General features: G+C 46.1%; 1 protein-coding gene across 3 annotated transcripts in view; it reads left to right on the forward strand.

The window, feature by feature from the left end:
• The first annotated feature begins 1642 nt into the window (after positions 1–1642).
• The window catches only part of LOC113135957 (serine/threonine-protein phosphatase 2B catalytic subunit alpha isoform), a 50714-nt gene continuing 36676 nt past the window's right edge, over positions 1643–15680 (forward strand). For 2 of the 3 annotated variants that reach the window (XM_026316350.1, XM_026316358.1), the window contains exon 1: positions 1643–1915. In XM_026316350.1, the coding sequence (XP_026172135.1) occupies positions 1855–1915 (61 nt within the window). In that variant the 5' untranslated portion in view covers positions 1643–1854. Of the gene's footprint in view, positions 1916–12011; positions 12067–15680 lie in introns of those variants that run through there. The other variant, XM_026316368.1, reaches the window with a different exon arrangement.

Here is a 15680-nt window from a genome sequence, read left to right on the forward strand (position 1 = left end):
CTCTGAAATCTTTATGGAAATATTTGCATTTAGGATTTTTTGAGCTCTTGGGGAGACCATGTTGTTACTGTTCACCAAAAAGTGAAGGACAATGAAAATAGTGCAGATGAAACCTGGATCCTACTTTCTGCCAGTAAAATAGTTATTCAGGACATAAATGAACATTAATAATTATGTTAGTATTTTATATAGTTTATATCACATAATTCTGACTCACTATCTCATAAATTATGGCAGATTAAATACAAAAAAGTGATGCTGGGGATGTGTTTGGTGTTGCCAGGTGACTCTGGGCCCAGGTTCTTTGAGGTTTGAGGTCAAAGGTCAGTGTGAGGCAGGAGGGACTTATGGTTGCAGTGGAAGGCAGGTCTTTATAAGGCTGAGGAGGGATCAGGTCCCGTGGGCTGGTGGCAATTTTCATTCTGGTCATGATGTGGGAAAGGTCAGGTACGACTGTAGAGACCTGGATGATTGTTAGTAAGGGGGAGGGAAGGTAAAGCCAGGTTTGTTTAGATGGAAGCGGTAAAGTGTCGGAAAATGATGTCCGCAGAACCAGACCTGTGAACAGTACGTTGGTCGGGTTTAAAGGAGGATGGAGGGGATCTTTGCAGGCGTGGATGTGGAGTGTTAGTCCAGTTTTGTCCACAGTGGCTCCAGATGATGCTTGTAGGATTTCATTTGTTGACCACAGGACTGTAGCAAGGAGCCCATTCTGTTTTAATGGGGGAAACCTGACCACTTGTATTGTGTTATATTGACCTTTGTTTCTGGAGCCAAGCCCAGCTGACACTGGGCCAGAGGCCGGGTCCCCCCTGGACAGATCAATCACAGGCTGACATATAGAGACAAACACTCACCAACCAACCTAACCTGCATGTGTTTGGGCTGTGGCATCTGGAGAACCTGGAGGTTTGTGTTTTTATTTCTGTGTTTTTATATCAGAAACAGCTCTCTGTGTAATGCAGCACAGTTCAACAGCTGCACAAGCTACAACCTCCAAAATGTTCTATGAATGGATTATTGAACAGGCCTACAGGGGCCCGAGACATTAGAGGACTGGAGTAGAGTAGAGAACCCTGGAGGGACTGTTAACTTTTCTGTTGGAAAGACTATAAAAAGCCACATAACAGCACAAAAGCAACATATAATTAATAAACAGAGACAGAAAACAACAATGGAAACATGCAAAATGACCAAAAGAGACAGAAAGTGAATAAAAATACATACAAAATGACATAAACAACTAAAAACAGACAAATCAACCACAAGGAGACACAAACTGACTAGAGATCATGTGGTTGGTGCATCTGTCAGAGTGGTACATGTTTGTGCCCTGAGGCCCATTGCCTCATGATCCGTCCATGGCTGAATCAACACATCTCAATGGATGAAAGCTATTTTCCTTTTTCGCTTTAAATTCACATATTCGTATATTCTGTGAGCATTTCTGAGGATGTATTCATTAAAAGCACCCAGCTGCGTGTTTATGACGAGTTTATTATAACGAATTCGTAGTTATTCGTGCCCAGCTGAGACTGACACGTAAACAGCCCTTTGATAGAGGTGGACGTGCAGCCTGCCGCTCTCCACCAATTGCAAAATCCCGTTTGAGCCGGAGGCGGGCCATGCGCGTCACCAAGTTCGTGTGCGCACTGCGCTCAGACAACTTGACAGAGGGGCAAGAGTAAATCAGACAGAGCAGCTCCCACAGCACCAGCAGTGAAACTGCAACCCTGTTTGCAAGTCTTTTAGGTCTCTTTTCTCGGATAGAGCCGAGAGTTTATCGGCCGCAGCGACCCAGGGACCGTTTCCAGCCTCATTTCTGCTAGAGCGCACGGTTATATCACACTGGAGATGTCCGAAAACAAGCCGAATGATGAGCCGAAGTTAACTACGACGGACAGGGTGGTGAAATGTAAGTAATTTTTCGTGGCACATTGAAATGAGACGCTACCACGGCTCTCCGTCTGGCCCACACGAGCAGACTTGGAGGATTCACGGTCCTGGAAGCGGCAGCGGCAAATGTAGTCGAAAATTGTGCGCTGGTCATGGAGGAAGAAGGGTGTTAGCCGAGCTGTGACAGCGGCGGAGAACTAGGAAGTGAGGGTAACTCGAGTTTGTAGACCCGAGCAAGAAATGAGCCAGAAATGTGTCACATTGTGCACGGGAGGCGCGACAGAGTGCGCGTACACCGTATTTCATCTGCAGCAAATCAATTCCCAAGTGTGACCGGTGCATTTTGATTCCAATTCCACAGCGCACACCTTCGTAGTATGCATGCAGATATTGCACAATCATTGCATTCAGCCCAAGGGCGATTCTGCCTCATTCCGCATGCATCACCAGTCATAGTTTGGGTTTTTTTGCACTATTGCCTGATGCTGTTTGGTATGGCCTGTGTTTTGTAAGCTCACGTCCAGGGCTGGTGATTGTGTGCATTTAGTGCTGATGCCATATGGGGAGGTTCTTCCTGCCTTCTGTGTTTACAGGTCTGACATTCCACCTTTGCAGTCTACCGCAATAAAGATCACAATCCAGTCATGGACAGGGAATAATAGGAGCAATGTAGTCTGACATCTGCTGCTGACTTCGATTCTCCACTGATGCTGCAGCATTAAAGCCTGTTTCTGCTCAGGGTATGAACGTGTTGTGTCGTCCTCAGTGAAATTCCTCATGTTGCGGGACAAATCCACAGCCCTTCGTCAGAAATGTCTTTATTTGCACGGGGGCATCGTCCTTCTCCAGAGTTCTACGCACATGACAGCAGGCATCATGTTGTTGAGAGGGGAGAGGAGCCAGCACTGCAGTGTGCAGGAGACCACGACTGGAATCACTAGGAGACACTACATTAAAGGCAAACTCAGCCTCAGTTCCACTTCAGAGCTTCCTGGGGCTCAGCTCTTCCATCTGAATCGCAGAGAATTTTAACAAAATGATAACGGCCGCCTTTTTATTTTCTGCAGAGAGCGCACAGCCCTCTGTGTTACGGCTAGATCTGAGTCAGAAAATGGGGTTGAGTGTTAACAGAGAGTCACAGCATGTCTCGGGTGCCCCTGTGATCAATATTTAAAGAGATCATCCCCCTACAGTCTCCACCAACCTGAAGGCTGATGAAAAATAGATATAACAAGTGAGGCTTTTGAAGAGATATGACAGTGCTACTGGTCGTGTCTTCTCCTCCCTTTGTCACAGGCTGTTTTACGCAGAGACGCCGTCGTCTCTGACCTGTGCCTCCGCGCCCTGCTGTCAGCTGTGGCCCTAATCAGCTTTAAACCTATTGATTAGTCATTAGAGGAGCCGCCAGGTAGCGGTGCTCGATTCTGAGCCTCATGTCGAGATGCACAAAGTAATTGAATATGTTATTCATTCATCAGGCTTGGAGGAGTCGCTGTTTTGGTCATGCATCAGTATTATGACAACACAGACGCTGGCTGTGTACAAAGCACCTCTCCAGAGTAACTGCAGGCTATAGGTGTGAAGTCATTTGTTTTCAGCTGCCTGCTTTGCCCTGCTACACGGTGTCAGTCCAACTTATCAGAAGTGCTTTGCATCCATCTGTTTTGAAAATGCATTTTCATAAAGCTCCCGAGAGCCGCTGCCGCACAGTAATTGCTCCCAGTTTAATCAGCTGAGGCAGGAGGAGCTGCACGGTTTTTATTGTGCCTCTATCCCTGACAGAAATAAACTGGGATATATGTCAACACCTTCCAGTATATCACCGCTGGCAGTTATCAAGTCCATCACCTCTGAGCTTATAGCCTATAGAATCTCATTCATTACCTGACCGTTCATTTTAAAGGCTTTCCTGGTTAGGTGGAGGTTAAATAAGGATTAGGCTGTGGCTCATGATAATCCTGACTATTTTGGCCATTTGTACTGCAACTAGAAGGTATTTATTGTTACTGATTAAACTGCAGCCAGTAAAAATATTATGTTGATCCTAAAATTTGATGTGTTGTTTTAAAAGATGGTATTTTATTTTGCTCAAACCAGCCATCTTTAGTCATAATTCCTTTTGACATGTGTCTCTAATCAACATTTGATGATCTGCAGATGCTTCCACACTATTGAATGTGCAGTAACAGACTAGAAAGCAGCTCTCCGAGGCTGAAAACCTTGCTCTTAAGGTGAATAGCGTGTGGCGGTTTGTCCCAGGGCTGCCTTTGGTTAGATACCAAATAAATAAACAGTTATTAATATTGTGGTCATGGTGGTGAACTCGTGACAGCCGCTGCGTTCCAAAGCGAAGTGAGCGCAGTAATCGTGTTTTTCCGTTGCCAGCTGAGAAGCAGGGCCTCCGCTCTGGGTCCTTCTCTCTGAGAGTGGATGGATAACATCTGACATTTGACTTTTGAGGAGAGGCCCCCATGCTCAGACATGCGTGGGCTGGAGAGATGGTGGTGGTGACAGCGGCGCAATGCCAGCGACTGATCCCAGCTGGATAGCGGAGTCATTTATAGACCAGGACATTAAGTAATGCCACATACTTGGTCCTCGCCTTATATGTGAACACCTGCATGCGGCTCCGCTTCATGTTCATGTGTGCCCCTGCTGTGCTCCTCTCTCATGACGCGCAGCCGCAGATATAAAAATTACCATTTATTTTCCAGCTGTTGTCCTTCTGAGTCATGGCTGAAATCCTGTGCCAGTCTCTTAAGTTTGTTTAGTTGAAATTTCAGTCTGTCTTATTTTTGCGGTCTGTTTTTTTAGGGGTCTGTTAATTGTCAGCACCACCGTGCAGTTTGTTTTTTAGATAATTTCTTTATTAGATAATTTCTAATAAAGTGAATTCCTTGTTATTATGCCACCACAGTGTACTGTCCAGAGATTAGCAGCTCCCCTACAGGTGTGAAAGTCATCCTGTCTGCAGCCTGCTCTGTGTGCAAGAAGCAGAAGGTGTGATTGGTCTCACCGCTGACCTATAAGCTCGGAGCGTTTGATCCGACGCATCGGAGCAGATGCTTAAAATGGGTAATTACCACACCCAGTCAAGTTTAACTGTTTGTGGAAGGACAACCTGGGGTTTACACTGTTTATTAACCTCCTTATCCTCCTCAGCCTCTTTGAGTGGCAAGAAGTTAAGAAATCAGATCCTGCCGTGTATCTGCCTGGTCTGCTGTCACTTTTTGGTGGATTTTGATAAGATTATATTAAATGGTGGCCAAGCACTGGGTTTCTGCAGGTCCTTGAGAAGTCAGAAATCCAAGAATTAGAATTTTAGGCCTTAAAGGTCTTAAATGGCACTTGATGAGACCTGTAGCAGGGCAGCACTGACCTGCCTGTTTTGAGCTGCTGCTCAAATACCCAGTCTGTGGTATTCTGAACTGGAGTAAGTGCACCTTTACTGCTCATTAGATTAAAGAGGAATTAGACTGTGTTGTGGATTTAGGGCACAGCAAAGCGGTGGATTTAGCCAGATTAAGCTCCATATAGAGGGATAAAGGCAGCTCTACTCAGAGGTTGTAATCTGACTCCATGCATTAGCTGCTGCTCTTGCTAATTCATGTGAACAAATGGATGTTGGATGTCCTGCAGTAAAAAGGAGCAGAGGAACTGTTCACCTATCTTTGCCATTTTTTTTAGTACAGTTTGGGGATTTGCAAACCCTTAAACTCACATTTACAGTTTCGTACTTTATGTGATGGAGTTTTGCTGCAGCTTGGTGTTATTAGCGAATCGTCATAAGGCGTCCTACACGCACCACATTTTCCAACAAACCACCGTTTTGCATGAGCCAACCAGGAAAATTCGACTCTCGGTTTCTTTCTCCTACTGTGGCAGCTATGAGACATAGATCGTCAAATTGTACTATTGTATTTGGTAAAATGAGCATCTGTGTAAACAAACCCTGAGCTTTTCCTCTTTCATGAGTTGCAGGCAGCAAGTCAGGGCCCTTTTGTGAGCTACAACAGCCATTTGGAGCAGAGGCAGCAGTCGTGTGTCGTTAGATCTCTCACTGGAGCTGTTCACGGCACAATCGCCGATCAATCAATCTAGTGTCTGCAACACATGCAGCTACACACTGGACACGAAGCACAGTGAGCGTGGGGGAGGAGAGGCCAGCCCGGTGAACTGGGAGCAGCTGCTTTGCTGGGTTGTACTGGAGGCCCGGTCGAGCAATAAATCTGCTTTCTCACCTCAGCTCCCACATCCGAGGGCGGAGCGTGGACCAGCAGCAGCGACATGGGTAGAATCACAGCGTCAGCATTTACGCACACAGCCGTAAACACGCACGCACGTTAAATACAACATGGGTCATTTCTAGTTAATTGAAATGGTGGATTTTCTTAAGAATTCAGATGTAGAAAACCATCTGTCACGGGATCATTGCCAAATGCTGTTTAGCAAAAATTGAAAGCAAATGCTTTGTCAAGGTCGGCAGATCAGTGGCTCAACAGACTCACTTCCATTAACAACACACTCAGTGATTAGATTCAGGGCTGATTTGTGTGTTTTTTGTCAATTGCAGTGTGTTTTGTAAGCTGCCCCTGAATAAACAGAACAAAAACAGGCTTTGAAAACATTGTTCTTCAAGAGGAACAAGCTGTTTCAGTCAGTGGTCAAGTGTTTTTACATATATCCGAACGTTTGATGTCTCCTGTTAGTCCAAACACACCTTCACAGGCCAGGGTCCACCTCTCCCAGTCTGAGCAGTACTGATACATAACACTAACAGTGTAGTGACGGTCCAGAACCTGTCGGCAGGTGGTGGGTGGAGGAGTGAACAGGTGAGCATGAGGACTCTGATAAGACTCAGTCTGTTACTGCATCAAATGAGTCTAATGTGAGGGCAGAAGTTCATGCAATGAAACCTTTTATTTGACATGTTGTTTTTTAGCACCTGCAGTGACGTGTCCAAGCGTCTGCTCTGCAGAACCAGCTGTAGCTTCAGAGGTTCGTGAAGGAACTTTGTCAACTTGGCATTTTCCTGTAGGGACCTTCGTTCGTGTGCAGCGCTCGCTTCTGAAATATGATCAGGAGTTTGCTTTCTTTCGGTAACTTTAATGCACAGCGTGAAATCAGTGCATCGGTTAATCCTTCCACCTCTAGCATTGCCACTAGCATTGGAATAAATCTGTTTACACTTTGAATTGCCTGAATATTTATTTAACCCCAGCCCACAGGTATATACACACACACACACACACACACACACACACACACATACATACACATACACACACACCAAACCAAACCACGTGCTGAATTAGTTTTAGCAACACTGAATAACATTTGGTGCCTCCACAGTGGCATTATTATGGGGGACAGGCCTCCTCTGTGTGAAGAGGCAGTGGTTTGGCCTTAGTTTTCCTGCCATGGGAGCCTCAGCTAGGAGAAAACATACCTGCATGCTAAATGGGACAATGGTGGGTTGCGACAAGCCCCTGCACGCTGCTGTGTGACAGAGGCAGAAGACACACACTGTTTGCGCCAGGCAGTCGTTTGTATTTAAATATGGGTAGAAGGAGTAAAGCCGCATGTGGGCTGCCTGTAAATGATAGAGCAGTACGCAGAGAAAAGTCGGTGCAGAGGGAGGGAAGTTGTGCTGCTTTTGTTAGCTCATCCATGTGTCGTGGGGGATGACATAGGAAGGGTGAGCAATATCTCATGGTGACAAGTTGAGACTGCTGCTTCTGTGCTGTCATGTGGGCTTTGGTGCACACACACACACACACACACACGCACACACACTGAAACTGACACAACTGTGTTCCTGATGAAGAACTGATGTGTGCCTGTGTTTTCTTACTTCCAGGATGAGGGAGCAGGATTTCTCAGAGTTGTCTTCAGGATGTAGCGCTGCATTCCACTGCAGCTTTGTTTTGGCAGGAGTGTGGTTGACTGGAGCGTTGGTACTGGGACCGGCATCAGCCAACATGGCATCAGCACCTCGCAGTCAGACAAGTCGCCCAGTTGTTTTTGGCTAGTGAGCGACGTCAGCCCTTAGAACGCAGTTTGACATTTTCCAGAGAACCAGTAGCTTTTCACTATAATCTGTAGATCCTCGAAGTGAAGTGTGTGTGGGGCTCGTGTTGAAGAAGTACCCACTTGTTAATTGTTTGCTGTGCAGAATGCAGTGCAGGGTTAACTCCACTCCCTGACCTTTTGTTATTCATGACTTTATTATTTCTGCTGCACAAGAGAAGGATCATGTGTTATACAGAACTTTTAATGAAGCGTTACACTTCATTAAAGCTTAGAGTCACAGTGGGGACAGGAGCGATTAAGACTTTTAGTTAATGTGATGTGATATTTTGAGGCATGTTGCAAACAAACACGTACGATCGTTGTCGCTCTCCGCGGTGCAAAGCAGAGGCTGTTCTCAGGTTCTGCATGGGGCCTTGTAAAAGCAAGGATTTTTCAAAAAATGTTGTCAGCATCATTAACCAAATGAACAATAATTAGCTTAATTGAGGAGAGCCTTAATTACAGATGTGTAAACAAGCTGTGTCGTCTTTGCTCTGTTCATTCACTGTTGGTCCGGCTGCGTGAAATGACAACCCTCGGGGCACTTTTCCCTTCTTTCAGGTGTTGTTAACTAACTAGTAAAGTGCCCAGTGTGTGTGGACGAGAGGGAAACTGCAGCTATACAAATACAGCTGGAGGTGAGTCCAGGCCTCAAGGTTTATTTACACTCATTCACACACATTAATTATAGAACACCTGGGTGAAAATTAACCCTGTTGTTCCACGTGGTGGGGAGGTTTGGGCTCCACTAGTCCATCACTAGGGGAAAAAATAAAATAATCTGTCACTGGATGTCGGGGTGTTTTATAATTGGCCTGACAGGATGTTGTTTTGTGAGACTGACATCTGTGTGATGAGACATGACAGTACTTCCTGATGTTGGCTGACATTCTTCCTAACCACGTATTTATTTATTTATTCATTTTTGACATATGAAATCTTCATTTACGTTCGTCCTTTGCACAAATTTGCCATCGAGCTGTTTAATGTGTCTCTGTGGTTCTCACCTGCTTGTGAATCTCTAAAAATGTGTAATGAAACAACAGGGGCAAAAAAAACAGGGTTGGGTTTGCCCCTGAGCTGATGCTGGCAGTCCAGGAGGAGTGAGGAGGGCCATGCTCCTCAGAGGCTGACCACTGCCAGAGTCGTGACTGGGACATAACTTCAGAGGTTAGGGTGCATTTGTTACCCTGCCCTTGTTTTTTTTTTTTTTTGTCTTTTGAATCGGGCCCTAGGGCCAACTCGAGAAGGTGAAATTTCATTACAGGCTTTTGGCTCTTACAGACGAATTTCCTCTGGGAATATTCTGCTAGTAATTTCAAGGTCAGTTTATCTTGTTTAGCGTTTTATTTAATTTTCACTCGAGCTTGTCCTCGACGGACCTTAACTCGCCAACAACACGGTGCGGAACAGCCAGTAACGACCCCCTGGAAGCAAAGTCGGCTTGGGGGCGGCCTCCGCAGTTGCAGGTCGAGGCGAGCGCACCGTAGTGCAAACTGATATCTCATCAGTCTGAGCTCTCAGCGAGCCTCCGTTAGCCAGATTGTGCAGAGGTTAGTGTGTCCCATGGTTCCCATTGATTTTGTGCCTGTCCAAACACCGCCAGGGAGCCATACATTACCATCACCAATCGTTTAAGCTGTAATGCCAGTCTGCTCCCTATTGGACAATTAGAGGAGTAGAGGGAGGCTCCTACTGTATCTCTGTGCTGTCCAGTGGGCCTTTCACTTCCAACAGTTGCATTTTGCCTTATTGATTGCATGCAGGGAGATTTTGTTTCTCAGCAGTCTGTGGCAGAGGCAGCAGACAGCTGTCATTGTTGTGTGTGTTTATATAAGTGTGTGTGCTTTTGCGTTTGTGCAGCGATGACTCTGAAGAATGTGAAACTCAGGGAAGCCGAGGAGCCTCCCATTCCACTGGCTGTTGTTTTGTGTTCGTGTTGAAATGACTGAAAACTGAATCACGAACATGTGGGTGACATGTTGTTTCAACAAGCTCATGTCGACACCGTGTGAACTCCTGAGCCCAAGATGTGGCCCATTGTTGGTAATTAATGCTGTTGTTACACTACACACACACTACACACACAGACACACACACACACCCCACAGTTTGCTGTCATGTTCTTTGTCAGCTCGGTGCTTTGCTGCACCGTACCATGCATGTCTTCATAGTGGCCCAGCCCCCACAGACACGGGCGAGGTTGGTGAGTGACACCCAAAGCTCGCTTGTGCACACTTACTGCTGTGAACACGTCTTTGGGTATGTCCGCAGCCGTGACACCCAGTCTGGAGAACACTAAAGACTACAATGTCTCTGACAGCTCTTCTGCTGAGGCCCGACAGCTACTTCAGTCAGCACGGCCGTTTTTTTTGGGGGGGTTTTTTTCAGTTCTGTGAAAATGTGAGACATACTGTACGAGGCAGATCGTGTTTTTTCTCTGGCTCGACTATCTTCTGTGTCTGTAATGTATTCCAGCCACCCTCACAGCAGCACATTTCTTGTTTCTTCCCTTCTGTTCAGTTGTGGCTGTGGTTCTGTCATCCCTGCTTTCAGCTCTCGACTACAAGGCTTCCTCTAGTCCACCATGTGCCATTCACCCAGCGTTTCTTTTCATTCCCGTTCCCACACACAGCCGCCTGCTCACGCTGCCGCTCGACCGTGTCGGACCCATGTAGGAAGACCAAAACACCCATAATGCCTCAGGCATGTCTCCCTGTATAGAACGTAATCCGATTCTCGCCCCTGCCCAAGGGGAATGTGGCAAGCCTTGGGGACGGCCAAATTGAGGTACAGATATCTGGAGATGGAAATCTCCAAGTGATTTGAAGCCAGCACATTCTCCATGCACCAGCCTGTGTTCAGGCGTCTTTTCTGTCTGAAACATGCCAGTAACTGTGGCAGACAGTGATGTAAGCTACGTTCAACATTTGTTGAGTGCTGTCTGTTTTGTAGCTGGCAGTTAAGAGGGCAGGGACTTCTCTTCAGCCTGACAGATGGTGTATACAGTACAGAGCTATGCAGGTCCACTGTATTAGGCTGCAGCCCTGCCTGGCATGTCTCTATAAAGCCTGTTAGCTGTAAATGAAAGTAAATAGTGTGTGTTTGAAAGCCTGCTATCTTTAATACCCTTTATAACCAGGACATATGACATGGTATGATTTGCCTTTGTTTGCCTTTAGTGAGGGAAATGGTTACTTGAAAAATTGCTCAGCCATGTGGACTGACTCTGTGCAGCAGCACAGCAGCTGTTGAGCTGTAATGTTGCGGGGGGGGGGGGGCTTTGAAAGTTTACTGAAGTAAAACATTTGTAAAAAGCTGTATCTGTATCTGAAAATGTAAATAGGTGTGTCCTGACTTTACTCGCTGATCTGACCCGGAAGGACGTGCGGCCCTCGGAGCAGGTCTGTGAGGCCTGCAGGGTTCGGGCGACCGAAGCGGTGCGGTGCTGCTCGACCCACACTTCCCGGCAGCACCTGTAGCCTCACACAGCCCGGCCCCTACCTCCTCTTCATCCTCTTGATTGGACGCCTGGTGCAAAGATAGCTTTCAAATGCGATGCTTTAGCTGCCTGTAATCACACAGCTGTTAGTAAAGCCTGCACAGATGGTGCCTTCAGCATAATGCTCCTAGTGAATTTTTGAAAGTGCTTCCTCTGCAATATGGAGGTCAGGCTGGCGGCAGAGCAGGATGATTTACTTTACAGTCACTTTTAGCCCAGAAGGGTTACATAATCGCAGCTACTTCAGGGGCTCCGTCACAGCTTTTTTTTTGATATATAGAGCTCCTCCAGGGGGCTGGGAATGTCAGTACAAGTAGTGTGTGTGTGTGTGTGTGTGTGTGTGTGTGTGTGTGTGTGTGTGTGTGTGTGTGTTGGTTTGGGGGGGGGGGGGGGGGGGGGGTTGTGGTTGGAGTTGTATCCCCTTGCTGACTCAGAATTCTTCTGGTCTTTAGAGAAATAATTCCTTTATTGCCTTCCCTCCCTCCCGTTCCAGCCTATTCCATTTTTTGCTTTTCTATCTTGGCAGTCCGATTCCCCTGCTGGCAGGAGAACCCGCCACACCCGCGCAGCCATGGCCTACATACAGAGACCAAGAGGTGGGTGTGGGCAAGGGGGAAAAGGAAGCGCTGACAAAGAAAGGGGACTCTTAGGGGCCTTGTTGTGTTGGCAGGAGGTTGGAGGAGGTGGCTGACTGTGCCATCCCATTGCCTCACCACCTGTCCTCCGAAAAAACCACAGTCATTCTGCCAGAAATGAAAACTCCTGAACCATGAATCTGTTGGGCACAGAAAGACATTCAAAGTTACATCACTGGATATGTGTCTTATCATACATGAAGCTTCGTATTCTGTCTCTATTGATGTATTCATTTATTCTGAACACCTTTAATATGTAACTTGACATTTTGTGCTGTTAATGCAGCTGTCTCACATAATGTGATGTGGTTTTTAATGTTATGCACAGTTCAAGAAATGTTTTATTTGGGTCAGCTTCAGGTCCACTGTGCTCCATTTACCGAGTGTGGGTGCAAATATAGACTGGCCTCATCCCCTCTGTATGTGTCTAGTAATTGCATTCTAGAAATGCCAACATCCCGGCTGCCAACTAGCCCTCCTTGGGAGGTGCGATCACGCCTGTTGAGGCATATTATCTCAGAGGAAAGCTGTGAATGAGCACAGAAAACACTGAAATCAGTTGGAGTTTCTGGAACGTAACAACGTTTCTCTACTGGTTTACATTCTTTTATTGTATTGAATTCAATTAGATGCAGGAGTCATGTTTACTCTGTTGATGTGGCCTCCTGCAGGTGCAGAACATTTGTGTGTTCGGGCCATTATGTGGGGATGGTGCTGTAGATTTTCTTGTTACTGTGCTACGTCTTGATGCTTGTAGCAAATGTGTTCTTCAAGTTGAAATGTCTTTTTAGTGCTCTCCAGAGGGTCTACACGTGTGGAGTGACATATTTATTATTAGGCTGACTGTGGCAGACAGCAAGCAGATTAAAGTATTAAATAACGGTACTAAAAAAATAAAAAATAAAAAGTAATACCAGGTGCAAAATGTAGAACACATCTGCATATACAGACCTGAACATTTCAAAGCACTTCTGTGGAAGTGGCTTCAAAGCCGTTCCGTTTAATTGTGTAGCATCGCCGTAGTATTAGGTTTTATGTGTTTGCAGTAAAGCTAGAAGTAGTGAGTAGTAAGGTGTAAGTACTTCTGGTTTTCTTTCAACTGCAACTCCAGCTGAAGTGCACACAGCGAACCTGCACCGTGTCCAGCGACCTGTCCTCATGTCAGCACACACTCCAAGAACAAGCCACCAACAAGAACGCTTTGTAACGTGGCTGCCCGGGCCCGGGCACAGCTCTCCATGGTTAGTGAGAACATATGTTCCTGATAGACCTGTGTCGTCAGTCCTTCCCAGTACAAGCGCCAACTGACAGCATGATGGAGAGCAGTGGAGCGCTCCCACAAAGGCGGGTCTGTGCACGTGCAGCACCGGGTTTTTGTCAGACCTGGAATGCAAACACGCCCACCGGTCGCCCCTCAGCCGCCTGACCTTTCTCTTCTGAATCAGGTTGGAGCTTTAAACCCTGAGGAAAGACCAGACACATGACAGACTCACCTGGTTTACTTTCATTTCATTTATGAATGATACTTCAGCATCCAGATAAGCTTTACCCAAACAAATCCCTTGCACTACTATATATGTGTGATATTAATTGATAGGGTAGAATTAATATATATTTGATATTTGGTGATTTTTTTCCTTTGGCTAAGGAGCGAAGTGAGTGAGGACAGGCTTAATGAATGTTATAGAGCAGTGACCAAATATGTGCTGAAAGCTGTACAATCCTTCAACACAGCAGAATGTCTGTGGTTTCACTGTGGTAATTAATTACTACACTTTCTATTAGTGTCAGTGTCATGCTTGTCTAATTGGGTACTGGTGATTAAAATGAAATGAACATTACCTATTGTGTATCAGAAAACCTTGGTTCTGAAATATTAGCTTAGGTTTGTGTTGCATGAAAAACTGAGAATCCGCTTTGTAGTTTTTGTTTTTTTTTTTTTTGTTTCTTTTTTTTTTTTTTGAGGAAAATAAAAACTGCACAGTTTTTTAAATGAACGTCGATGAGGGTTATGTGTTTTTTTTTTATGGCAAATAAAACTCTTAACCTTATGAATTTAACAGAGGAGATTAAACATTTAGCAACGTGCCACATGGTTATACATACGTTCTACACTTGCGCCTGATGCAGGCCTTGCATTGGTCCTAGCTCCTTCTAGAACCACAGAACAGGAGAAATTAAGAATAAACCATTCAGATAACGTTCTCTGTCACCGTGTGCCGGCTGACGATACGAGCTGGCGAGTGTCGGCGTTGCGTTTCTGTTATATTTATCATTACAGCAGCGTTTGAGGCGTAGTGCATGACACCAGGGGTTTGCAGATAAGCGTGTCTATGAAACCGGCTGGCTGTTATGTGCCACAGGTTCCATTTGAGGGAATATCTTGTATACGGGCGAGCATGCACCCGTAACTCTTCCAGATCCTTTCAGCCTCCTCCATTGTTCCGTCTTTGCTATGCTCCAAAGCTGATTACAGCGCCTTCTCTAATGAAAGCTAATCCTGTGTCATGGCATTGTGGAGGAGGAGGACGAGGAGGAGGAGGAGGAGGAGGAGGAAGTGGGGAGGGGGCAGGCTTCAGCACCACAAAGCTAGCAGGGAATGTCTTCTTCAGGGCCTGTCAGAGTGGCTTTCAGAGGAAATGCCAGGGAGTGTTAACATCACCGCAAACCTGGAAGTGTGTGAGGTGTTTTACAATGAGACTGAGGCCTTTAACACATTACACACAGCACTGCCCAAACTAGTAATGGTCTGTAGTAATTCACTTTAGCTGTGTTCAGTCCAGCCATTCATCATAGCGCGCTATTAGCTGGGACTGACTTGTCTAGACTACTCCAGTGCTGCTACCACACTTAGCTGGCCTGACCTGTAGTCAGAAAGCACCTTTGGTTTCTATACACTCAGCGTCGTATCTGTAGTTTCTTGGCCATGAATCAGGCTTGGTGCAGTATGTCGAGGTGATTCATCCTAAAAGGAAACCTGAAAGTCTTTGCAATCACACTTCCTGTTACTGATGTGGTAAAAAACACAGTCCCATCCTGTTTACAGTTATTTGAATTGGCCAAAATCCTCTTTAATCATTTGGGATCTGGTTCAGTATCAATCACTTCTGGTCCTGTATCACTGATAGCAGATCGGCTTGTTAAGATCAGTATAGGCACAGGAGCCGACGTGGTTTATTGGATTGGTGGACCTCCAGCTTTCAGCAGCGTGTTTTTAACGAGATTATGTAAATGTGCGAAGCTCTGGGAGAGAAGAAGGCAGTGCGATAAAGCAGCCATTCTTCAGTCTTAACGGTCGGCTCTTACGTCGCCGTGTGAAGCAGAAGCCACACATGCTGCCAAGCGTCTCAGCCTTTTAGCTTGTGGAAGGAAGCGCAGCTCTTTCATGGTGTCAGTAGCTAATTTGTAGACGATGAACTGTCTTGACTGTTCGAGGGCAGGCTTGTAATTTGCTGTAGACTGTAAAGCTGCAGGGACACCTCCACCAGGGGACTGTGAATCAGGGAGGGTTTTTGATAGACCGCCGTGGCCTTTTATTTTTTTTTTTTCCCCCCAGCTAGCTTTGTTTTCTCTCT

The sequence above is a fragment of the Mastacembelus armatus genome, chromosome 18, assembly GCF_900324485.2.
Source record: "Mastacembelus armatus chromosome 18, fMasArm1.2, whole genome shotgun sequence".
Taxonomy (NCBI): domain Eukaryota; kingdom Metazoa; phylum Chordata; class Actinopteri; order Synbranchiformes; family Mastacembelidae; genus Mastacembelus; species Mastacembelus armatus.